Here is a 26,688-nt window from a genome sequence, read left to right as displayed (position 1 = left end):
GGACGGCTGTTCCAGAACGCAAAGGTGGCTGGCTGCTCAAGCAGCCCTGCGCATTACGCCATCTCCAGGCCGTCTCCAGAGGCCGGCCGCGGCCCTAGCCTGCTGCCCTTCCGAGAACTCCAGCTGCACAGCTTCCACCTCCACTTACCTTTAGCTGGCTTACTTTCCAAGCCTGGTGAGGTCCTGGGATCAAATACATCCAAGTTCTTACAAATATACTAGGTCAGAGACAGGAGCTTCTCAGTGGCCCTCAGGCCAAGCTGCATAGGAGATCTGGCTTTTATAATCACGTCTGTCTAGTGCCTCTCGAAACCTCAAATCCACTGTTTGACCCAGTTTTCCCTGAGCAGCACTCTCCGAATGACCAGAAGGAAACTATGGTCAGCTTTGTGGCAAAGGCCTGGCTCGGAAGTCAAAGGTTCTGGGCTAGAAAGTGGAGGGTGGAGGTTCAAGCGGGAGGATGGGGGCACTTTTGAGCCCCAGATGGAGACAGCACACTCTCAAGGAATGCGGGCCTCAAGATCCTGCGTGTGTACCTGGTCGACGCAAATACAGTTGGCCACTGTGAAAATTAACTTCCCAGAGCAGCACGCCTCCCCCACAACCTCCTAGCGAAAGAGGAATCGTGTGGACAAAAATCCCACTGCTCAGTCAGAACAGAGCCGGGATCTTACAGAAAGAAAGAAAAAGCTGTCGATAAGGAATGCCGAAGACAGCATGAGAGTTAGACGCTAACACCTCGACCCGTTACCTAATCAGAAAGAGATGCTTATGGGTTGAGGTAAGCAGATAAATGACTGCCAAGGCAGCATTCCAGCAGCTGATGGGAAGGACCAGGGTTTCATGTCCAGGGCAGATGGTATCACACTGAACTATGGGTGAAATGATGTACCCCCTTGCCAGCTACTCACTCTGGACTGAAGCAGAGCAAGGCTAAGGAAGCAGGTGGACAAGCGAGTTCAAATACAATGCAGACGGGGAGGGTTGGGGGAGGCGGGGGGGTGCTGATGACTGTGCGGAGTGGTCCAGGGTTGTGGCCGTGGGGGCAAGCCCTTTACCCTCACTTTGCTAATGATGACTTCGGTTTCAGGCTCTACCGGAAGCTCGACACAGTGGTGCGCTGATGAAATGAGCACAAACACACATGCGTAACACAGAAGACGCATGGTTTTGGCAGACACTCTCCAGAAATGGGGATCACGAAAGCCGCCCTAGGGAGCACTTCCTCCGTACTTCCTATGTTTCTACTTAAGGGGTCTGGAGTCAAAGACAGCAGATACTATTTTCTCCTAACATTCGACCCTTATGCTTTCGATATTTTCTGATAATGGACCCATTTCTGATTCACTCAGAAAGCTGTGTTCTGCAAGGGGTTCATTCAGCCTGTCTGCACAAAACCCACCCTCCCCCCTCAGAGCCGCTCTCCCAGGCCCGGGTATTTTGTGACTTTTCCAGAAGCTCGGGTTGTGCAGAGACTGACCCTGGTCAGTCGGGCACAGGAACTTCAGAGAAAGAGTTCTGATGGAGTTGCTCATTTCAGAAGCACTCACAGGATCCATTGTGTTTTATTCTTATTTGCAATCATGTTCAAACTCAGGACAGCCCCATATCAGGCTGACGTTCCCACTACACTTTTCAAATAGGAACTTGGTTCCCCACCTAGATAAAATCCATCCTGTGTTCACTTTTTAAAATCACGCTTTTTTTTTTTTTTTTTAGCTTTTAAAATTACACATTTCCAGGATCGAAACGGTTGATCAGAGCCCTCTTCCGTCTCCGTGTTGGATTTCATGAATTACACCCCAGAAAAATAGATGTATATATGCTATTCTTGAATCATTTCCTCTGGAAAGTGAGAGGAACTCAATAATCTGTCTAGGCCACCCATTTCCAGTGTTTTCTGGCCCTGCAAAGGCGCTCTTGTCCTCTGCAGACTACCTTCAGTCTCTCGTGCTGCCGTGTTTTTACAGGAATCCCACCAAGAATGGCTGAGTTTGCATAAACGCCCCACCTTGCACAGTCTGCCACTCATCAAGTATTCATTCCAGTTCAAACTGGCTTGGCCACAGGAAACCCTTGAAACACTCCACCACGAGTGTTCACACGAACACAGACGGTGGACACATTTCCAGCAGGCAAGGTCTGGACGGTGACTGTAGGCGGGGCGGCAACCACACACACAGGGAGCTGTGGCCGACGTAGCCTTCCTCACTAGACACACGGACACAGGGTAGAAGACCCATGAGAGAGGCTGTGGAGAGGCGCCGATCTCCACGTTTCCCCCGACAGGAGGGTCTCCTGAGGAACACGGATGATGAAACAAGCATACCCGAGGGACTTCGGCTGGACAACAGACCCTGACAAAGTCTCAACAACTGTCAGGCTGTGGAGGCAGGGAAGACAGAGACAGGGAGAAAAAAGAAATAAAGGTTCTATTGGCTAACAGTGGTGAGCTCAGCGTTGTTGAGAAATCATGGAAAATTTAAGCCGGGGGGGGGGGAGGGGACTTGGGGGGGGAGGTTGTGGGAGGGCACCTCTCCAACCATCACCCCAAGTCCCTTCTCTTGCAGTGCCCTCACAGTGTAGATCTGGAGAGATTTTCCTTAGGAAAATACTGTCCTTCTGTGCCGGAGTTTTTGTTGGAGAGCCGTCATTCCTGCTACTCCGACCAGACCATTCTGACTGTTATTCACAGTCGTCTCTGATAGCTTATCTCCCTTCTTCCAAGAGTGCCAACAGGGCGCTAATTCAGACTCCGTCTGCGCAGAGTCCACGGTCTCTGCTGATTATAAGGACGCCCGATGGGTAACTCACCACAATAAAAACATTGTGTCAAGCTTGCCAGTGTGAGCTGGTTATGAGATTTCATAACAACACATTTATAAATTTCATTTCCTTAGAACCTGACTGCTTTTCAACTTTCTCAAGTAAGACTGCTTTCATTGTCCTCCCAGCAAGACTGAAATAAAATAAGCTCAGCAGTTGGTGGTGGCCTGGAAAGTGTGGCCCACGAGCTTAGGGACAGCTTTAGAGGGGACACAGCCAAGGGTTTTAGTCATCGAAGTATTCACAGAAGGCAATCACCTTCTTAATCTAGCCAAGTGTCACGCCCCTGTGCTTCCAGGCTTACTTGGATATTCGGTTTTAAGAAGTTTTCTTGGCCAGGAAGAAGGTTAAGCTTGTTATTTCTTCAAGAGGATGAATTACAAATGTAAGAGAGACCTAGTAAAAGATTTCAGCCATCAGAATATGCAAGAATGACTTCTTGAGCACAACCCTCAAGAGAATGCAGTACCTCTGCTCTACCATTCACAAAGGGATGTACCTTCCTCCATGTCCAAGCTCACTGTTCAGTGGTAACATGGTAAGACATGCTCATTCTTTTGAAGGTGATGGGTTATGAACGGTCAAGTCTACCGATAAGGCTACAGATTCTCCCATGTCCAGCTGTCCTCTGAGAACTTCACTTCCTCGCAGGTTTCAAGTTCAATTTCATCTATGAGTCAACACCTAGAATCACGAGAATGAACTGCAGACCGTAAACATGTCTACGAGGTAATGGGAAAGAAGAATCTCACACGGCCCTGTGCACTGCTTAGTGCAAGGAGCTGAGAAGATGTAAGCTCAGGATGCTACTTAAAGCCTCGATGCTCGTCACCATCACTGTAAGATTAGCAAGAAGGGTGCCTGCCCGATGAGCCTCAAGGAGCTCACATAGCTCATGTGGCTACTCACCGATGCTGATCAGGTACCAGGTGAGGGGGCCAGACCCGGGAACGGAAAGGTTGCTGTCCTAGCTGCCGTTGTAGGTCCGGTGGGATCTCAGCTGTAGGGTTGGTCATGGCCAGTGTATGTCTTTTGGACCTATTTGCCAAGTACCTGCAACAAGCAGGAGCACATTTCATAGTAAAAAAGACAGACAGGAATATTCCTCTGCAAGAAGCATTAGAAGTTAATCCAAAGCACTCAGAATGAAATAGTGCCAGAGCAAAAAGGGCTCCATGGCAAACAGACCCCTGGCTGGATGAAAGTGAAATATGGTCAGCTGGCCAAGAAAAGCTGGCTTACCACTCAAGTGGCTGAATTTCGAACCTAAGAGTAGACACTAAGAGAAGAGAGAAAACAGATGTAGCTCACAAAGAAGACCGATTTTCCTTCCTTCGTTCCATTCGATAGAAGGATTTATTTTCCACTTGTTATTCTTCTTGTCCCTCCAAATTTCCAAAATACAAGTCAGAGGAAATGAGCCCTAAGTATTATTCCTAGAGATGAGCCAAGAGAGACAGATATTCAGAAGGACTCCAAGTACGTCTCTAGATCCCAACGGCCCCCTCAGGTCTTGAGATTGTCCTCATTTACAAGTCACAGCAAACAGATGCTTCCCTTTGAGGATGAGTGATTTCCAAAACTACCCCTCCTCTCATGCCCCATGATTGTAAGTCAATCATCAGAGAAGAAAAACTGATGTTGTCCCAAGGGAACCACATTCTCTAGAGGATGAAGAAACGAAACTGCATGAAATATTCAGAATTGTTTTTTTTTTTTTGGCGGGGCGGAGCGGGGGGAAGGCAAGGCAAGAAAACAGAAGTTTCAAAGCTAAGGAGTTGACAAGCTGATGACTTTCGTTCTAAAGATCTATCGGATCCACTACTTAGTTAATACCAAAAATAAGCCATGGGTCCCCCTCCATCTAGCTGATGGCTTCCTCGGTCACTGTGCTCTTCTCGGGCATGCATAAAAGAAGCATCATCCCTCTCTCTCCATGACGTCAGGACTGATGGGCACTTTACCCTTTAAATGTTGGTCTAAAGAAGAAAGAAGGTGGAGCTGGAGGAAGGGAAGTCCAAGACAAAGAAGATAAAGTGAAACGCTACTGTATAATGAAGGGACAAAGGCAGTAAGTTTCCTAATTTTTTTTTCATGGCACCAGCAGGGGCCCATTTGCAACATCATATACCCTATTATCAGCAAACTATAGAGACAATAGCATCAAGAGGGGAAAAAAAAAAGGTTACGACGATTTTTCTTCTATTGGCTAAACTGTAGGAGGAGCTGGCCCACCGGCCACCACCTTGTTCTCCACTCTTCTTTCCAAACGGGGCCAGCTTCTTTTTGAATAGTAGCCCCCAGACAGAGCTACGGTGGGTAAAGAAGAGAGTACTGGCCAGCCACTGTCAGGTTCTGAAAAAGTGCTCCTGCTTCGTTCTTAACCACTTTGCCTCTTTCGGCTAAAACCAGTTAACGGACTATACAGCAATTAGTGGTACGTAAACTTGCCAAAGGGTGAGCCATGAGTGGTTGAATACCCATTTGATAAAGACACCCAAAGTTTCCCCAGGAGCCCGTGAAAACCATTTTATTTCAACTTCCCTCAAGGGAAAAACATATAATTTTGAAGAACACCTGTATTTCTGGGAAAATACATGCTGGATTCTGGTCAAACCCCCCCTCCCCGGAAAATAAGAAAGACGACTCCCACAAGGGGGCATGCATGGAGCTGCGGACCACGGCTAATGGGACTGAGGTAAAACGAACAGCACAGCATGCCTGATGGTCACTGCCGTTTTCTGTGAATTAGGCATCTCTCAACAAGGTTCTGCCAACAATAGATATTTGCATCTGTCCCTGGCCCGAATCCCATATTCTTTTTTTCATTATCTCTTTGTTGGTACAAGGGGATGGAAGAAGCATACAGCACACAGTACAAGAGGTATTCATTCTCCTGGAAAGGAAGAGTCCATGCCAGAGGTCCATGGCCAGACTAGCTAGGATCACTGTCATCCCAAATCTCCAATTCCTTTTCAGTAAACAGTTCTTGGCAGGTAGGAGCAGGCTTTGCGCCTTGTGAATACTATCAGAGTTGCAATATGAAGGCAGGGGGGCAAGTAAGGAAGGAGGGAGGAGAGAAAAAGTTCTTATGGTTATTGCTGTCACTTAGGGGACTTCCAATGGCGCTTACAGAAATGACATTTTCTGGGTAGTCTTCTGTTACTTCCATGTGGGAACACGCCATCTGGCTTGAGCAAAGAGACCACACAAATGTTGAAGCTGCACTGTGCCACCTCCTTGGGCAGAGGTGACCTTTCGTTGGTTGCAGGGGAGCCTGCCCAAGGACGTTCTGCAAGCACCGCCAGATGTCACATTACCTCTGCACAGCTTCCTGATCTGGCTCCCCATCCGAGCTCTCCTCGTCCACAGGGGTAACCGCCGGCACTGCCTGCAGGGAGACAGGAAGGAAAAGCTCAAGGTGGTGCTTCTTCCGGAATACCGCCTGTTCCAGAAACGGGGATGGGGACAGGCCTTTCGGTTCATTTTATTTACAAAACTTTTCTAGGGCCCCTGGGTTATACGGAACTTTCATATGCCTTTCTAGCTTTCCACTTTTACCTCGCTCAGGTGATTTTAATTTGCATTTCTTCCTCTGATTCATCTTTGTTCACTCATCCAACAAAGAGCTGAGTGCCTACCATGTTCCAGGATGATATAGGAATTAACATAGGTCTTGCCCTCATTTTACAGTCTAGTGGAGGACAGAGCCAAGGAAGCAGGCAATTACAGAATGGCATGACCTGATCCTCTACTGGGGCCCTTGAGAATCGAGGAAAGCATCCTGGAGGATGGGACACTTCACCTGAAACCTGAAGGGTAAACAGGAGCTGGCCACGCATAGAGGAGAAGGCTTACAAGCCTCTGGGGTTTCTAGGCTGACAGAAAAGAGAAGGCCTGCTGGTGTCTGGGGACCTGAAAATATAGCAGAAGCTTGTTTACCTGGAACTTCTAGGAACTGGCCTGTTGTTTCATATTAATGTTATCACCAGCGTTTAGATGTCGCTTGTGCCAAAAAAGCATCATGGTTTTTTAAAAGTACATTTTGGTACATAACATATAATCGTGTAGTTGCAATTCAATGCTTTAAAATAGCTATTACCCACCAAAACACATATGTGAAACGAGAACCACCACAATGCATGCATTATCGTGACTCTCCTCATCTACATGAGCACTTTCGAAGGCTGTGCATCCTTCATAGCTCCTCACAGCCTGGTGGCTCACATAATCACCATGCCTCAGGGACTAGAGCAAAAACTGTCATACTTTGATTATTATGAAAGAGCTTTTTTAAAAATGGAAGATCATTATAAAACGAAAACTTTGGGAATAATCCCACTGTTTAAATGCTAGGCTGTCTGGATCCCTTACTACAGTTCCACGAGACTGGAGTGAGCAGGGTTAGGCAGGACGTGGCGACAGATGAGGCAGGAGAGGGACAGAGTGGCCAGTTACAGATGGCTCTGAATGCCACATTAAGTAGTATATTTTGAGGAAGAGCAGCGGTGAATCACAAGGATTTTTCGGCAGGGATAGTACGTTACAAGATTTATACTCTAGAAAGCTAGCTTGCTTGAGTTGCAGTGTAGAAAGGGCTGGTGGCGGGGATGAGGAGAAAAGACTGGAGGTAAGGAGGCTAGTGAGGAGGCCCCTGTGTTAGTCTTGGCAAAGGATGACAGTGATGAAAGGAAGGAGCAGGGGGAGGGGACAGAAGGAAGGTGCTGGATAACTGACTTGATATGGGGATGAGGGGGAGGGAAGAGTTAAAGAGAAATCCCACATTCCTAGCTTGTGTGACCAGGAGGACGACATGCCCATCACTGTCACCCAGGAGGAGAAATAGGTTACCTTCAGTCATTTGAGGATATGTCAAATTCAAACTTGAGGACATGTCAAGTACTAGTAGGATAACCAACTAAATCTATGCGGTAGGCGGTCATCTATACGAAGTGGAGAACTCAAAAGAAAAGAGGGATCTGGGCTGGAGAATCATTTGGTAACAGAAATTATGGGAGCAGACAAGGATCAGCCAGAGAGCGTATGTAAAATGAGATGGAAACAGGGCCTAAGATAAAACTGGGGTTTCACCAACTTCAAAAAACAAGCAGAAATGGAACCTTAAAAGGAGAGGCGGGAAGAAAATGAGAATATGGTGTCACAGAAGCCAAAAGAAGACAGTATTTCAAAGAGAAAAAAAATGGTCAACAGTGACTGATACAGTTGGAAGGCCCAAAAGATCAAAAACGTCCACTGGATTTATCAACAAAAGCTTGTTAGTGACCTTGGCGAAAACGGTCACAGTGGACAGAGGAGGTCACTCCACCTCCCACAAAGCTGTTCCTGATCCTTCATAACCTGCATCGATCTGGTCCTTCCCTGAACGCCTCTTGCCACCACCTAGGCCACGGTACACACTATGGCGCTTGCTTACTCACACGTGGTCCTTTACTATTATTCCAACACCGCACATATGTTGATCCTGTCTTCCCAATATGATAAGCTCAGTGAGGCCAAGAACTATGAATACGATCCTTTCCTTTTCCCGACAGGCCTGTTACTGAAAGCGGGGCCCATGGTGGACCCGTATCAGTCCGCAAACTGTTCTGTTACCAAATCCATGATAAGGTTAGTAGAGAAATAAAGAGTAAGCTTTTAGAAACTTTTATAGCAATTTAACGGGGTAATTTTGTCTGCTGAAAATTTAGCCTTGTATTTTGTATGTTTTAAAATTTTTCTCTCTCTAATAATTCACTTTTGTTGTATTTTACAAAAGTATTAATCCCACGATGGAGTGAAGGGGGATAAAGGTCCTCCACCAGAGGTACGTTGAGAAGCGCTGCTCTAAAAACACCCAGGAAGGGCTGTGGGTATGATTAGCACCCAACTGTATGGTCCTGTGACAGTGAAGAAGGAACAAACGAATGAATGAATGAATTGGTTTACCTATGGCAAGAAAATAACCGGAAATAAACAGAACCCAGCAGAGCAAAAGAATCTCTGAATGTGACCATTATATATGTATGTAAAAAAGATGGGATTGAGAGACACTGACTGACTAGGTTAGAGCTTACGAAAGCCAAGTAATTGAGTGAGCGAGGTTGTACCAAAAATGCAAAGTAGTGTTCATCAAAGGAGAAAGGGTCTGTGAAGAGCAGTTCGTTCTAGAGAAAACAGCTAGGCACCACTGCCCTCAGGCGGGGAGGAGTTACCGTGAGAGGGCCACGGGGACCCCACCTCTGGGCCACAGGGCTGTGGCGGCACCCAGCAGCAGAGCTGGGAAGTGGCCCACTGAGGATGATCCTCTTCAGGAGCGGACTTCAGAGTGGCAATTGTTTGATTAAGTAAAGAAGTTAGCCAAAAATTAAGTCTGGAAAATTCTACAAGCCTGAAGAAAATGGGAATACGCTGCGCCTGGTAAGCTTAGAGGAAGAGGAAATTCAGACATTTAGGTGGGTGATCTGGGTTCCCAGCCCTAGGCCCACAGCTTCTTTATCAAAAGCCTCTGAGAAAGTAGGCTGGGCCCTGGGCCGCTACTCACTGGTGTCATGGTGACAAGTGGGGAGGGTCCCCGTGGGCGCTTCAGCAGCTGCTGGGCATGTAGCTGGATGTTGGCTCCTCCATCGGATGCCCTCCGGCCGAGGGGGCCCATTCCATTCAGCAGCTGTAGGGTGGGCGGCTGTAAGAGGGACTGCTCCTGTCACAAGTACAGCGGGCAGGACGGGGTGGTGAGGCGGGGAAGGAGGAGGGAGAAAAGAGCAGCCCTCTAAGCTACGGAAACTAAAGGATCCTTTAAGTATGTCGAGACTGATCTTCCCTCTCACCCAAGCTGCTGTGCAAGAGACATCATCCTTCTCTATAAGGATATACCCTTAAATCCTGGGCAAGGTCCCTCAAAGTCTCTCGAAGAAAGCTCAAATGTGTTTCTCTGGGGGCAAGCCCTCTCCCACATCCAGGTACCTTGTACTCAAGCTGCCCAGTCGGTTGCAAATTTTGCATGGGCAACAGGTTGTGCATGAAGTTCATGTTAGGGGCCACCTGCAGGAATGGAGCCTGCGGGTTGACTCCAGGAAAGCCAGGCAGGAGCTTCTGCAGATCTTCCAGAACTTCCGTGCTGATAGGAAACGGGATGACAGAGAAGTTTGGTTAATAGTCTCACTCCAAAGTGCTCATAACCCCAAACTGATGAAACTGCTAAGTTCGGCACAAGTTTTATTGTTGTTGTTTTACTTTTTTACCTTCCTCCTGAATTTGTACTTCTAAGACCCCAAAGCAAGTAGAAGTCTAGTGTATGGAATGTGGTTCTCTGCCATTTTACCATTTGGGACTGGGGTTTGCTATTCTTCGTTGACCACTCATGTAAAACCAACAGCTCTGAGCCAAGAGGAAATCCTGGCACCACTCCAGTTCAGGTTTTCAAAGCCTGGAGGTGAACAGCAAGCTTCTAGAGGACACAGACCATCCACTAAAACAATGGCCGCCCGAAGTAGCAACTGATTCACCAGGGAAAGAATGCAATTATTCCTGTCGGTGTTGATGGGACAGATAAGTGGTGGATGTGCAGGGCTGTTGCGTCCTAACAGTAAGGTTTACAGCACACATTAAAATAAGAGATCTTTCCACGAACAGAGTTGACACAGGACTCCACCCCTTTGCAGCTGACATGGTCTTTGAAGCCAGAATGTTCCCCTATTGCCTGTTTGATCGTAGGCCGAGAATGAGAAATGTAAAGCAAACAATCAGCAGGCCTCGGGAGGCTTTTTTGGAAATCACTCAGAGAAAAAAGGTATTTATAAGAACACCAGTTTCGCCCCTAACTGAATTCTCAAGAGAACGCTTGCCATAACCTTCTCTTCCCAGCACAGTAAAGGAAATATTCAGAGAAGAGGTAAGGCTATTTTTAATGTTGAAAGTCTTCAAATGTAGAACAAAAACAGACTGCCAGCCTTCGGTACATTTCCCCATGTGAGGGCATCAGAGAGCATACTGCAGGACTGTTTTGGGAAAACGCTGTGGGAAACTGGTACTTACTTGGTATGTTTTTGGATTCTTGCTCGCTTAATTTTTAACTTACATAAATTACACCATATCATTTGTCCTCCCTTCCTAGATGAATCTTGCATTAGAACATGTAGTAAACAATATCTCTAAAAGCTGTCAAACGTGGATGAATTTTAAGGGGGTCCTTTTATGTGACTTAGATCAGAAGATCTCAGTTTTTGTGAGCCAAGATACTACCACGCTGTTCACCAAAGTATCGTGATTAATGGACACCATGGTGGCTATCGGCCCACCATCCACCAGGGACAGCTCTGTAATACTTTGGTCACATCAAGTCTGATCTACCCGGGACCCTGAACTGGGTTAAAAAAAAACAGATGAGGGGCGCCTGGGTGGCTCAGTTGGTTAAGCGACTGCCTTCGGCTCAGGTCATGATCCTGGAGTCCCTGGATCGAGTCCCGCATCGGGCTCCCTGCTCGGCGGGGAGTCTGCTTCTCCCTCTGACCCTCCCCCCTCTCGTGTGCTCTCTCTCTCTCAAATAAATAAATAAAATCTTTTAAAAAAAATAAATAAATAAAGTTTCATTGGGCGCCTGGGTGGCTCAGTCGGTTGAGCGACTGCCTTCGGCTCAGGTCATGATCCTGGAGTCCCGGGATCGAGCCCCGCATCGGGCTCCCTGCTCGGCGGGGAGTCTGCTTCTCCCTCTGACCCTCCCCCCTCTCATGTGCTCTCATTCTCTCTCTTTCAAATAAATAAATAAAATCTTTAAAAAAAAAAAAAAACCAGATGAGATTCGATCTCATCTAGGAGGTATAACGAAGTAGGGAAAATGAGCCATGGTAGGAACTCAAAGTCAGGTGGGAATTCTCTGCCATGGAATTAATCAGGGCTGTCGGCCAGATACTCACCGTGGGTCAGCCACGCCCACTGTGTGCCTCCGCATGGACAAATAGCGGACCAGTGCTTCAGGGGAGGGCTCCTCACCCTCATCACTGTCCAAGTTCACTGTCCCGTCCGGCTGAGGTAAAGGAAATACAATCCAATTAGAAATAAAGAGGAGTTCGAAATGAGAAGCCAGGAAAGGAAGCAAAGATATGGGGAAGAAAGTGGTTTCGGCTGACAGCTGTCCGAGGTCACTACTTGCCTCCACGATCTGGTTCTCTGGGTTGATCAGCTGCACCTGGGGAACGCTGATGTTCATAGTGGTACCAGCCTGCTCCGCCTAGAAAGTAGCACATACGTATACATTCTTATCTTACATGCTAGATGGAAATAATGATGGTCTTTCAAAGGATTCTTGGTTGCTAAAGTCTATGTTTCTACCTCTGAGTCTTTGGTTCCTCTGCCCTTAGAAGCTACAACAAGGAAGCATTCTTTAGGGAAAACAGTCTCTATCAATGATTGGCTGTTTCTTTAAAAAAAAAAAAAAAAAGCAACTCTTGTTGCCCATCCTGAGTACTGGAATACCCTTCCATCCTCTCTGTCAAAGAAAAAGGTTCTGACCTCTGCTTGACCTCTGACAAAGGAAGAGGTGACAGATAGGAGGGGACGGAGGTAAGGAAGAACAGGAAACTCTCCTGGAGTGAGTTAGTGAGCGCTGGCTAACCATCCCCTCCCTCCCCTGTGTTACTTGTCCCGATTCAGGTCACTGGAGTTATTGCCCACCTGGACATTGACTGGTGCTTGAAAGGCCATGGTTCGGGGCATGCTAGGAGGTGCTCCAACACGCAGGGTTTTGTGTCTCTTATGTCGATCACACAGCAGGCTGTAGATTGCACTATAGTGATCATAGGCATCTGATCTTAACGACTACCAAGGGAGAAGGGAAAAGAGTAAAAAACCCTGGTGAAACGGCATGTCAATAACAAAACCCTCTCAACAGTACATTAGAAGACCAAAGCACCTTCTTGTCAAGGCTCAGAGAGGGGCGGAGGAAGAAGAACAGGGAGAAAAGGGAAAGTTCTCAGGAAGGAGAAAAGAGTGGAAAAGGCAGGACAGAGGGAATACGGCTACCCCTCGCTTTGTCCTCCACGCCTTTAGGGATACCTGTAGCGTCCGCTCTTTGTCCAGTCCCATGTCCTCCATGGCCAAGAGGACGTCCTCATTCAGGGGGTCTATCTGTCTTTCTTCCTTCAGCTGCTGGCATTCAGCTATTAACTGTGACATTAAAAAGAGGCAAGCTATCAAAGCCCCAGTTAACCATGTCGTGATGGCAGATGGTCTATAAGGAACTAGCTGTTCCATGCCCCTAGCTTGGGATATTTTTGGCCTCAGACAAAGCCTAAGCAAGAAAGTTCTAGGTACTCAGCTGTAGGCAGACAAGATCCCTGTTTTGCTGAGGTCCTTTGGGATGGCCAAAATGGTTTAAATAAAGCTATGATGCAGAAGCCACTGAACTGAACACACAAAGACAAGAGGAAAGAGCTATCCCCGTGGTCGATTAGCGGCAGGAATGTGGGCTATACGGTTTCAAAAGCCAAGGAGGGACTATGATTTGGGGGCAAGTGGTAGGCAACTGGTATCACTACTCTCCAACAACTCAAGCGGCTTTAAAATTCCCTCCTGCTTGCTTCCCTTGCTGCTTCAGTAACACATCACAGTTTGCTCCCAGCACCCGCCCTTTGCAAGTCGCGGCCTAATTACAATCTCATGCAAAAGAGAGAGCTCTGAGTGGAGTTCCCAGAGGCAAGCAGAACTCAGCTCACCCGGTCAAAGTTGGGATCCGCGTCCCCCAGCTTCATCCACTTGTGCTTGCAGATCTGCTCCATTGAGAGGCGCTTGTTCGGGTCTAACACCAGCATGTGGCGGATCAGGTGCTCACACTCTGCAACAGACACAAAGGGGCCGCCTTCAGTCTCAGCGAGGGGGGCACCGGTGCGGCTGAGGAACTGGAGGCAAGGCAAGTAGATGGACTCTTCGGCTCCTTGCCTCTCATTTCCCTTGCTTGCTCCTTACCTATATCACTGCTTACTCCACAAGGGAACGGGCAAAGGCAGGAAGAGGCGAAGAAAAGTTGGGTTAATACCTTCATTAAAAGTCTGACCAGACAGTTTAGGGATAATCCCTGGGTCTCACTTATTTATATTATGTACGGCCCCATTCAATGCAATTAATAAAGAACTGAATGTCCTCTGGGGGCACCTGGGTGGTGCAGTCAGTTAAGCATCTGACTCTTGGTTTTGACTCAGGTCCTGATCTGAGGGTGGTGGGATGGAGCCCCACGTCAGGCTCCAGGCTCAGCGCGGACTCTGCTTGAGATTCTCTCCCTCTCCCTGCCCCTCCCACATGTGCTCACTCTCTCTCTAAAATGAATATATCTTAAAAAAAAAAACAAAAACTGAATGTCCCTTAAAGAGATTCAATATCTTACAAGGTCCTCAAAACATTCAGTTCTACCTTCCTATATGTATTACTACGTGCCTACTAATGCTTCTGGCTTGGTGTCCAGAGCTCTCTTCAAACCTCAGAATTTAAATTTCCAGTGGTCCAAGCTGTGGGGGAGAGAGGCTCTGGATACTCCTTCCTACACACTGGGACTCCGCTGCTGGCCTTATTTGTCATTTTCTCAATGTGTATTTAAACATTCACAGGTGTGGGCGCCTGGGTGGCTCAGTTGGTTAAGCGACTGCCTTCGGCTCAGGTCATGATCCTGGAGTCCCGGGATCGAGTCCCGCATCGGGCTCCCTGCTCGGCGAGGAGTCTGCTTCTCGCTCTGACCCTCCCCCCTCTCCTGCTCTCTCTCTCTCATTCTCTCTCTCAAATAAATAAATTTAAAAAAAAATCAAAAAAAAAAAACATTCACAGGTGCATACAACTGGGCTCTTGAGCTACAGACATTCAGATCAGTATTTTTCTTTGACGGTTCATACTAGATATTATGTTACAGAACGTACAATGGATTCACAATCAAGAACCCTATATTCCGAATTCAAAACCACTCTCTAAGTTTTCTCAAGTGTAAACTGGGGGTAGAGGATGATGAGGGAGGAGTCCTTGTGTTTGGTGGTGGCAGCGAAGACAAGAGCGAGCAGCACTAACGGACACTCTCTGGAGCACTTAACAACTACTCTTCTTTCATCTACACCTCACGGCAATCCTAGCAGGAAGGTCCCATCATCACTGCCATTTCAGAGATGGTAAAAAAGAGGCACAGAGAAATCAAGAAATGTGTCCAAGATCTCATAGAAGTCAGGTCTCAAACCCGACGACAGTCTGATGCTTCAGCTGCTGCCCTTAACCACGCGCTAGGCTGCCTGTGGACTGCGCAGAGCTGTGGGCAGGATCCGAACTCCTAGCCAGTAATTTAGCCTCTTCATCCAAGCCACCAGCATCCCTGGCCTAGACTACTGCAAAAGTCTCCTGGCCGGTCTTTCCATGTCCACCCTTGCTCCTTTACAACTTGTTTTCCATAGAGAAGCAAAGGGCATATTTCTAAAACATAAATCTGAGTTAGCACCACCTTGCCTACAACTCTCCAGTCTCTTCCCACAACCTAGAGAATGAAGTCCGACGTCCCCGTCCCCCAGGCCCACATCTCTGCCCCTGGCCTCGCCTCCTGCCACACTCCTCCTGGCTCATGGAGCCCCGGAGGCACCAGCATCCTCTCTGGACTGTGCACGTGTCTAGCACATTTCCACCAGCGGCCTTTCCACTCACTGCTTCCTCGGACCTCACATGGCTGACTCCTTGTCACTCAGGAGAAGACTTAAATGCCACTTCCTCAGAAAGCTCTTCCCTGCCACCTCGTCCCTCTCAAGTGGGCCTCCGGTCACCCTCTATGCCACCACATGAATTTTCTCCATGCAAACGACTTCTTTTGAAGCTATCTGGTTTACTTCTTTATTGTCCAGCTCCCTCGCCACAATGTAAGGCCCGTGTCTTTCTTACCTATGTTTCTGGTACCAAACCTTCAATACCAGAGACGGTGATTATACCTAACTGGCGCTCAATCAATAGCTATTGAGTATATGAATCAATATTTATTGAAACTCTAGTCAAACGAGATTGTGTTTGTGAAATGCTTTTTAAAACTGTAAAATTCTGGGGAGCAGGGTGAGGGGGCGAGTGAGTTGGGGAAGGGGACTAAAAGGCACACATTTCCAGTTATAAAGAAGTGAAGAAGCAATGTACAGCACTGGGAATACAGGTGAGGATAGCATAACCTCACCCAGCCACAGAGAGATGGTAGCGAGATCCTCGCGGCGATCACGCCGTAAGTGTAAATGCTGAATCACCGTGTTGTCCACCTGTGACCACTACAGTGATGTATGCCAATTATGTTTCAATTAAAAAAAAAGGTATTTTAAAAAACACTATAGAATTCTCTGTAAGATACAGGTTTTAAAACGGTTTCCATTTCATGACATTGGTCCTGAAAATAAGACTGGCCAGTGAGGACAGTAGTAACCAATCAGTGCTAATTTTAAAAGACTTTTTATGTCCAAGGCACTGTGCTTAACAACTTTATTTCATTTACTCCTCTCAACAACCCTAAATTAGCTTCTATTATTAGCCTCCTGTATAAAAGAAGAAACAAGTGAACGTGCTCGACACTGCGAAGTAATGGCAGGGCTGGGGCTACAGAGACAGGCTTCTAACCACCCGTGATACATCTTCATGTGGATATAAATCCTGTTTGATCTATTTTTCCAGAGTGAATTCAACTCTGCAACCCCACCGTTTCTGCACCATGTGGCAAACACCATTCTAAATCACCATATTAAAAAGAAAACAAAGAGTAATTAAGACAATGTACTCAATTCTAAATTTGTTCTTGCTTTAAAAGAAAATACAAAAAGAAAAGTCCCTATATCAACATGATTTTATAGCAGGCATCAATTTGTTCTTGCTATAATTTATAATTAAAAGTATATTCAAATGCAGTGTAGATCCTAAAACCTATATGCCTATGAAAGAGTAAATGCCATCTACAACATTATACTTTTATTAAAATTATGTTTCCAAAGTAGCCAGGCTACACCCCACACCTGGAGCATTTGTATAGATTATAAATATCTTTGACACACACCTTTGTGATCTGCAGTTACTTGAGAGGAAAAAAATGTTCCTAATTTTAAAAAAGTTACTACAACTGGGGTGCCTGGGTGGCTCAGTCGGTTAAGCGTCCAACTCTTGGTCTCAGCTCAGGTCTTGATCTCAGGGTCATGAGTTCAAGCCCCAATGTTGGGTTCCACGCTGGCACATGGAGCCTACTTTATTTATTTTTTTTTAAAGATTTTATTTATTTATTTGACAGAGAGAGAGACAGCGAGAGAGGGAACACAAGCAGGGGGAGTGGGGGAGGGAGAAGCAGGCTTCCCACTGAGCAGGGAGCCCGATGTGGGACTCGATCCCAGGACCCTGGGATCATGACCTGAGCCGAAGGCAGATGCTTAATGACTAAGCCAATCAGGCGCCCCTTTAAAAAAAAAAAAAGAGTTACTACAACTGAAGACCCCCAGGTAGGGAGGAGGCCTGGGCCTGATGGGAAAGTGGTGAGATTTTTGTTCAGGCCTCTAGATGGCGCCCTTCTGTCTTCTTTCAGTTCCCACACAGCATGCAGTGCATAAAAGGTAACCACGTCAGTCCTCAATCAGATGACCAAGGCAGAATGACGTTCAGTTATAGGCTTGTTTTAAAACAGGATTTTCAAGGCAATTTCCTTAAAACCGAAAGAAATGAACACTAATATAGTAAGCCTTGCTTAGAAGATATAGCTAGTTCAATTTCAGGATCTTGAAATCTTTATTCAGTCATCCTTAATCATGATTTGGTTTCACACGCCTTGAAAACTCTCCAGAAAAATGCAAACAAGAATTTATACACAAAAATTTGCATGTAACTTCAGTCTGTTCAAGGAGCCCTCGAATCGTGCCATCGATTCCCCCGATGGCTATAGGTCCCAGGTTAAGGCCTCCTGGTGGCAGTGATGATCCTGAGGAGACGAGTTTTTATCTTGTATGCCTATGCCCTCCATAATATCTCTCATGCAAAGAAACAGAAATCTCACACTTTCCATGTGTTGCACAGATGGTAAAATATGACAAAATGCAGAAAGCCAGATATTATCATCAACTCATACTTCCTAAGTGTCCTACATAGCTCGTGAAATTAAATTCAGGCTCGATGGGAACACACCGGTCTACATAAAATACGGAGAGAGGGTGAGAACAAAGGTAATCGATGCTCCCAACCTCATACCACAAGCAACCACGGGGCAGTCAATTAAAACGAGTGGAAGGAAGCAAGGGCCTCCAATGAAAGGGTACACGCATCAACTTTTCCAGCTGCCAAGTCCTCTATTCTCATGTCACCAACGGCCCGTCCCTCGTCCCCGCCCTCGGCTAGCGTCTGCAGGAACAGGCTGCTATGTGTGGGCGTGCCAGAGCACCCAGCAGTGCCTGCAGCCGCCTCTTTCATCTGCCCCGCACAAGACGCAGGGGACGCCAGGCGGTCTCGGCAGTGCACATCGCCCGGGGCCCTGAAACTCGATCTGCTACCAGCTCGCTAACTAGAGGATGCTCTCGGGCCCTGCCCTGCGGCACTGAAAGGCGTTGGGAAGGATCCATGGAGAGACGGCTGTGTCAGGCCAGGCCCTAAAATGGGAATGACAAGGAGATTGCCCATGTCATTCCAGCTAAGAGGGCCAGGCCTTTAACAACTTTTTTCTTTTTGAAACTTGATGATAAACAGTTTTTCTCTAAGAGGTTCAGAGTATCTCGTCTGGGTTGGGGGGCAGGGGGTGGGGGAAGTAAAGGGTGAGCAAGGGGAATTAAAAACCAACTTCAAATTCACCAAAAGTAGTTGATAGAAGTTCTGTCTCCAGCTTCCAGGCCAGAAGAAGAAATGAGTAACTTTAGAAAGAATTTCCGGACTCAAAGTTTGAGAACATGGCCCCTGAAGACAGGTGAAAGGCCAGGAGGCTGATTTATCTTGGAGACGAGAAGGTGTATGTAGGTCAGCAGCAAGGGGCACACTTGGTGTTCTTCAAGTATCGGAAGGGTTTTTAAAAAGAAAACCAAGTGGATTTATACTATGCTGTTCCAGGGGCCTGAATCTGAGATGATTAGGAAGTCACAAGTTCAATGTAGGACAAGTCTCTCTAATTGTTACAGGTGATCCAAATTCCTGGGCCAGGGTCTTAGGGATCTGAGGAGGGGCCCCTTAGGGAAGCGAGAGGGGCTGTCCAGTGGGCACAGCCCCATCTGCGGCACAGCTAATTTTATCCATTTTATAGATGACTGTTCTGAGTAAGAGTTCACTTGCAAAGTCCAGAAACAACTATCCTAGAAAGGATGAACTCCTTGGTCCTGTCCAGCTCTGAAAACCATGTAACTGAAACGGGAATGATCTGTCCTGGGAAAGAGCATACTTATTATCACTAGATGCGCTGAATCAGAGGCTGGCATCTGAGACGTCACTAGAAGGGCTCCCAGCATTACGTCAGGAAGACCGAGAATCCCGTAAGGACGGAGCCTGCGTCTATCTGCCTGAGCTGCGTACCCCGGTGCCCACCACAACACCGCACAGGCTAACAGCCCTCCAGAAGGCTGAGGAGAGAAGTACTAGACTGCATGCCTGCTACAGCTCCTTCGAACACATTTCCTCAGCAGGTCCCAAGAATCCACAAGAGAACAGGCCTTCTCCAGGCTTCCAACCAGAAAAAGCAGACAACTATCCTTTTACAGAAGACAGAGGTGGCAGGGTTTGGGGGCAAAATCCCAGACCAGATGGTTTCCAGGGCCTTCCCTTGTAGCTTTAGAGTTCTTTGCCTCACACAGGATCACTTACTCACTGATCTTGTCTGAGGCAGAATATAGAATAATCTGTAAATCAAGATTACCACTTGGGGAGCCATAGATATCTGCAATATGGGCAAAGCCTTAGCGTCAAGATTATGTTACAACAAACCAAAACTCTTAGCAGATAAGCCTTCCCCATAAACCCTGTGGATTTGATTGAAAGTATTAATCATATATCTTTAGCATGTTAACAGAGTGAGAGTGAGAGAGAAAAGAATAAAAAACATAAGGAAGGAGGGTATGAAAGATTAATAGAGCAATTCCTTCAAAAATATTACTCAATAATAATTACTAACATTTATTGAGCATTTATATGCTAGGCAGAGTGCTAACCGCTTTAATTAAGCATTTAATTCACACACCAACCTCTAATACCATCATACCCATTTTAAAGATAAAGAAATTAAAAATCAGAGAAGTTAAGAAATTTGACCTGAAAATAAGAGGCAGAGCCAGGACACAAATTCTGGTCAGTCTGACTCCAAAGTCAGAGTTCGTAACCCACAGGGCACCTAAAATAATTAATTCTGGATAGTTTACTTAGTAGCTAGCGTATCTTTAAAAAGGCAAATCAAATCAATTTTCCTTTTCTGACGATCGAATGCCAGGTACTCTTCACAGGCTCTGTCACACTAGAGCCGCCTACAAGCCAAGTTCAGAAAAAAGCAGGCTGTGAACTAGCCAAACACAATGTTAAGGGGGATGGTAAGTTGGATTGCGAGGAATTGAGAAGGCAAGGACATCGGGGTATGTATTAAATGCACCAACGAAGAGCGAACCCAGTTGACACACCCAGGTTGTTGGTGCTGATGGAGACTGATGGCCAGAAACAACAGGCTTCCTCCATCAAGGCGCCACAGACCAGGAGAAGGGGTGGGCAGAAATCTGGGGAACTGAATCATCAGCATCTTCAGGATGATCCTATGATGGAGGGAATGCCAATGGTCCCTTAAGCCCTTCATGTGATGCCAAAGGATGGGACATGGCAAAGCAATCATTTTCGGCTCTGTGGGCAGAGGAGTGGTCTGAAAGAAATTAAGTCATAGATTTTTTCTGACCACATAAAACTGCTTTGAGCTGGGGAAACAGAAGACATCTGTGTGCCAGGAGGCACGGGAAGAATGCAAGGAAGACACAATTACTCAGGAAATTCTTGTTCCTTGCAGGTGCCTGGAAGAAGGGTATGGTCTGGTGTCACATGAATACATTCCAGTCAATACCAGGTGCGTTCAAAGGTAATTCCAAAGAGTTGGTTTTTTTTCAATCATTTTAACAAACTTCTTAATAATGTTTAATTCCGCAGAGCAATTCAAATTTCAAAGAGGGCTCTATTTCTCTCAAAATCCTTCAGAAAGGAAACAAAAATAAATTGGCTATTAAAATCTAAAACGTCTGCTTCCTGGAAAACAAATAACCTTATAATTTTTTTTTTTTCCAATTTAAATGGCACTAAAGTTTTACACTTTTCAGAACCAGGATACTATGGGATATACTGCCAGATTCTCTTATCCCAAATCACCTTGCCTAGCTCAGGTAGCAGTCTGGGGGAGAGCATACTATGAGAGCAGATGACAGATGAATGGTCTGCAATGACAACCTCTGGATAGAGCGGACTGGGGCCCATAAGAGTCTGTGCCCTTGCCATATATGTTCTGGATTCACAGCTCCTCTTTAATGCTGTCTGCCTTTTCCCAAAAAGGAAAACCAGGCACCAAACATGCTGTTCTTCTTAATGAAAAGAAAATATAATCTGCCATCATGTCCTCGTCCTGTCATAATCATGGCTAAAATAGTGTGACTCTCTTGCAACATCATGATCCTATAGAAAGAATTAAAAAGTCAATCAAAAACACATCAGAGGGGTTATTGCCAAGATCTCCTCTTTTGGTAAGAAGCTGGCCAGAGTTAAGGGACCCTCACTCTGCCTGTAAACTCAGCCCCAGAAATGACGGTTTTTAATACGCCCAAGGAAACCGTGTCATTGTCAGCTGTCAGCTAAGGTCAAACCTACTTTATATAGTGACTATTTTAAAATCTAAATGAAGTAGACAAATGGTCTTGAAACAAGACATTTCTATGTATAAATAACGTACACTGAATGTGCTAAGACCTACAGATGCATTCAGAGATGGCATAAATGTTAAATACAATCACACAAAATACAGAGGTTTTTTGTTATATTGGATCTTCCTGGAACAATGATGCTGTAGGGATTGGAAGACTTACACTCTATAAACCTAATTTTGATGTTACTGTCACACAGAAATATATACACATTTCCAACTCGCAAGTTAGTTAAGGGGGTTTATTTAAAGTACTAGTCAATACCACAGTTTTACACAACCAAAGAAAATACATAATCTCGGAATTAACTATAATGGAACTTAATCTACAATAGTGTTGGCTGTAATAAGATTTGACTCAGCTGAGATCAGCAACTCCTGTGTCAGAACGGCACTGAGAAAAAAGAAAATCTTATTTTGAACTCATCTGCTTTCAATTCTTTAGGGGAAAGAAAACTGGGAGTCCCAGTACTGAACCATTCAGTAGAATTCCTAGAAGGATGGTCCGACAGTAAGAGATCAGACAAGGAAATGGGAGAGTTCTTGATTTAAGTACAAATCCCAACAGTGCTGCGAATTATTATCAGACTGTTCTGGAATAAAAATCAAGTGCCTTATAACTAAACCCTGTGAGACACTTTCTGTGGCTGAACACAGAGGCCAAGGGAAGGTGGCTTGGCACAACTGAGCAAATAAAGACGGGGCTGGTGAGAAAAGCTTCTCATGGAGAATGAATAAACTTAGGCTGAGAGACTTTTCTCTTTCGTTTTAGCAGTTTATCAGTCTTAGATGGACTGAGGAGAAAACAAGTGGCCATCTCTCTCCATTTATTAGAAAAGTAACAACTACTTCTTGAATGTTCCTTATTTTCTAGTTTTCCTGGGTGGCTGTGATGCTTCGGATTTAAGATTCGGAGATCAGGGGATGCGGGCTTAAAGGCTGGGAGGCTGACGCTGACCTCCGGGCCCCACCAGGAAGAGCCCCCAGCAGGCCACGGTGTTCTACTAGTAGAAGCTGTCCAATTTGAAGTTCACGTTGCTTAAAAATTACATTGTTGCCTGTACTGCCCTATTCAAGTATGGTTTTGTAAGTCCTAATATCAATCCTTAGAGCAGAACAAAATTCTGGTTTAGTTTCACTCCAGGGTCCAATATAGAGTAGTTGATACTCTTTTTCCAATACATAACTGATGTAGATGGACAAAGGTATGTACTCTAGGACTCTCTTGATACTTGGAATACCTTGGCAGATACATATTTCTTGAGAATTAAAATACGAGCAAAGACAGGTGGCTTCTGAAGCCAGAAGGCTAGTGTTCAAATCTCGGCTCTGCCACTTCCTAGCTGTAGGATTTGGGGTCCATCACTCCATCTTACCATGCCTTGATTATCTTGTCTATCAAATAAAGAGAGTCGCCTACTTCTAGGGTGGTTCTACATATAAAACAAGTTAATGCAACAGTGTCTGGTCCATAGAAAGTGTTCAATGAATGTTAAGTATTATCCAAATCTCTGGAGTCCTTCCACTTAGAACTTTCTCCCTCTCTCTATTTTCCTCCATAGGGCTGCCGTAAGCTTGGAGACAGTCTGCTTGCAAGGGGCAATAATGAATAAGGCAGTAAGTACTGGTACTTCCCCATGGTTCCCCACTATGTTAGGTAAAATCAGAGGAGCTCTGCGTGATCCTGTCCCTTTCCTGACATCCCCTGTGATTTCTTTTTTTTTTTTTTTAAAGATTTTATTTATTTATTTATTTGAGAGAGAGAGAATGAGAGAGAGCACATGAGAGGGGGGAGGGTCAGAGGGAGAAGCAGACTCCCTGCCGAGCAGGGAGCCCGATGTGGGACTCGATCCAGGGACTCCAGGATCATGACCTGAGCCGAAGGCAGTCGCTTAACCAACTGAGCCACCCAGGCGCCCTCCCCTGTGATTTCTTCATTCACTAACACGAAAGTGCTACGCGGGTTTCCCGCTAGTGGAAGACTATGCCCCAAAATGTATTAGAGAACTGCTTTTAGGATGCTGAGCCCCTAGGTATATGGACGCTGGTGGGTGAGCTACTTTAATTTCCTGTCCCATCCCCTCTATGCTAAGTGCTTTTAGCCAAGCAAGATGTTGTGTGGTTCTTGATGAGTAAGCCAGTCCGGGCAGAGCTGCCTGCTTCGAAGTACAAGCTCTCTGGCAGGAGCCGCACAGCGGTCTCCATCAGGAGCATTATGGAAGCCTGGGTCTTGTGTTCCCAGTGATAAAATGCTTATGCAGTATTACAATTAATTAAGGCACAATAAAGTCTGATCAATAAGGACTCAAAAATATCGTCCACAAGAGATCTCTCTGCACTCACTGTCACAGCAGTTTTTCCACTATAAATTAATTTTCCTTCAGTATTAAATGAATGACTGATCTTTACAATATTCACTAGCAGATAGTATAATTGGTGAATAAGACAAACAAGGCTTTAAGAAGTAGGCTTCTGAAGGTTTTAAAAAATATCCTAGTAGTTAATGAGTTTGGTGCTCAACAAATTTAAGTTGCTGGCTTCCTTCAGTGGGAGGGGGAGTCAGAGAAAGCACCTGACAACACGTGTGGTCAGGCGAGGTCTCATTGTCCATAACAGCTCAAAACCCAGCAAGTTTCAACTTTCAATTCTTCTGTAATTTAGGTTCCAGGTTTTTACCTAACCACTCTCCAGGATGCTCTCAGAATTTTAATCCAAAAACGCTGGTCTAGACCAAACTTATTTCACTTGAGACATAGAAAGCCAAATCCATAATAGATCAAAACCTTTTTAAAACTAGAAGTCCCGTGACCTGGTCATTCACATAATAACCCATATAACAAAAACCCATAAAACCAGTGAATAATTGGGATCATCAGTGAATTACCTGTTTAATAATAAAACCCAAGAGTCTGACATAAGATTCTAGAGGTAAGTGGTGATAATTCAGTTTTTCACTAAGAAATATTTACTGAGGGGCGCCTGGGTGGCTCAGTCGTTAAGCGTCTGCCTTCGGCTCAGGTCATGATCCCAGGGTCCTGGGATTGAGCCCCACATCGGGCTCCCTGCTCGGCGGGAAGCCTGCTTCTCCCTCTCCCACTCCCCCTGCTTGTGTTCCCTCTCTCACTGTGACTCTCTCTGTCAAATAAATAAAATCTTTAAAAAAAAAAAAAGAAATATTTACTGAATGTTTACAGCATAGCAAGTACTGTCAGGTTTTATGGGAGATGATGATGTACAGAACACAGTTCTGATATAAAGGGGCTTCTATTCCAGGCAAGAGGGGAAGTCACACACCTAATCATAAAACTATGTGGTTCAAAATCGTTCAGCCTTGAATAAATCCTCTTGTAAATTTGTGCCACTGTCTTCCAACTTGGTCTGCAGCAGGTCTTTAGCAGATCTCAGGATGCCCATGGAAGGACGCCTGTATCAAACACACGAGACCAGGCACAGAAATACCCACTAGTTGTGAGGACACTTCATTCCACACATTACTGACAATAAAGAGACGCTTAGAATTCTTGAACTAAATGTGTCCATCTGTATAGCATGGGCCCACACAGCTGCAGATATTCTGGAATTCAACGGCGCTCGAAGCAGCTAGATGGTGCGGCCTTACCCACTTGGCCTCCCAAGTGCTAATTTAGAGAACAGCAGCTCTGCTGGAGCATCTAAATCCTTTCGGCAGAAAAATGATCAACTCACTCAAGTCTGTGACAACAGCCCGAGAAAAGAAAGGATCTTGCTCTTCAGCCGCCCTATCTCCAGCAGTGCAGGAAGCAGAGCCGACGGGCTGGAGAGCGGCCGGCTCCGGCCTTAGAGCTCACTCCAGCTCTCGTGAGCTGCCACCAGGACCGGACACTAGAGGTGTAAGCAAAAAAGGGACTCGGGACAGACTGTAGGTCTCCTTTATGTGAACTTGAAACTTTATGTTACTATGATGTCTGAGCTAAGAGACTAAACAGCCTTGTGAGTTCATCTGCTCCTTTGCCTTGTCCTACGACGTTAGGCAAGGCCAAGCATGTGTGTGTCCCTGAGGGCAGGAGGGCTCAGACTGCTACCACAGAACTGTCTACTCATTTCCTAGACTGGGTTGTTGCTCATTTGCTGGCCTTAACTTTACGAAAATGTTTACTCCTACTTATGGAATTAGTTGTCTAGGATTAAAAAGTGACCACATTTAGGATAATAATATCGACAGTCTCTGAATCTTTAAACTTCCGTGTTAACTTATACTACAAATATTAGTTCTTTCTAAGTAGTTAAAATGCTACATAGTTTATTTCTAGGCACTAATAGACAAATGTGGTTGACAGCATAATAAACTTTTTTACCAGCCTCCACTATCTGAAGCCAGCTCTGGCAAGGATGGAGTACCAATCTTTTGCTATGATGCAAGGGGACGGGGGTGGAGGGCGGAGGGAACCCAAGCTGCTCACAGGAAATACTGTGGACACTGGAATAGCAGAGGAAGTGGTTTGTTTATCTTGCCCTTTCTTTGCAACAGTGCGGTGTTATCAAACACCAAATAAATGACTAAGTTAGTCATGTATTACCTGTGTGGCTTTAGGCAGGTCAAGTCATTTCTTTAAACTTCACTGGCAAAATGCTAAAATAGTATGTATCAATACCAATTCCACAGTACGGTTATCCAGCTCAAATTAGATCAAGTATAGGAAATACTGTGTCAACTTGAAAGTCCTAAAGAAATGTAGATCACTATTACTGATGTTATTATTTGAATACAAGTGTACATTCTGGAGGAGCTTTGACAGCATTTTAACGAACCTACTCAGGCCTTCATTCATTCATTTAACAGACACTTCCTGAGTGCCTGCGAGGACCCAGGCCCCGTCCTAAGCCCTGGGAATAAATACAGCAGTGAAAAGAAACAAAAGCTTACTGCAGTCAAGAGGCAGTGGGACAGGGAGTAGGGACGCGATCAACAGCTGAGGTCAGGCAGTGGTACATGCCAGGTAAAAACTGAAGCAGAGTTC

General features: G+C 45.8%; 1 protein-coding gene across 5 annotated transcripts in view; it reads right to left on the bottom strand.

The window, feature by feature from the left end:
• The window catches only part of SIK3 (SIK family kinase 3), a 245,508-nt gene that overhangs the window by 19,567 nt on the left and 199,253 nt on the right, over window positions 1-26,688 (bottom strand). For 3 of the 5 annotated variants that reach the window (XM_081799398.1, XM_081799400.1, XM_081799403.1), the window contains 9 exons: window positions 13,533-13,651; window positions 12,874-12,984; window positions 12,493-12,636; window positions 11,972-12,049; window positions 11,736-11,845; window positions 9,787-9,940; window positions 9,368-9,523; window positions 6,147-6,217; window positions 3,736-3,879 (listed from right to left, as the gene is read on the bottom strand). In XM_081799398.1, the coding sequence (XP_081655524.1) occupies window positions 3,736-3,879; window positions 6,147-6,217; window positions 9,368-9,523; window positions 9,787-9,940; window positions 11,736-11,845; window positions 11,972-12,049; window positions 12,493-12,636; window positions 12,874-12,984; window positions 13,533-13,651 (1,087 nt within the window). The remainder of the gene's footprint in view (window positions 1-3,735; window positions 3,880-6,146; window positions 6,218-9,367; window positions 9,524-9,786; window positions 9,941-11,735; window positions 11,846-11,971; window positions 12,050-12,492; window positions 12,637-12,873; window positions 12,985-13,532; window positions 13,652-26,688) is intronic. The other 2 variants (XM_081799399.1, XM_081799401.1) reach the window with 1 other exon arrangement.

The sequence above is a fragment of the Leptonychotes weddellii genome, chromosome 11, assembly GCF_054177405.1.
Source record: "Leptonychotes weddellii isolate Sample4059 chromosome 11, ASM5417740v2, whole genome shotgun sequence".
Classification (NCBI taxonomy): domain Eukaryota; kingdom Metazoa; phylum Chordata; class Mammalia; order Carnivora; family Phocidae; genus Leptonychotes; species Leptonychotes weddellii.
The sequence above is the reverse complement of the archived record's forward strand: the minus strand, read 5'-3'. Positions and strand labels throughout refer to the sequence as shown.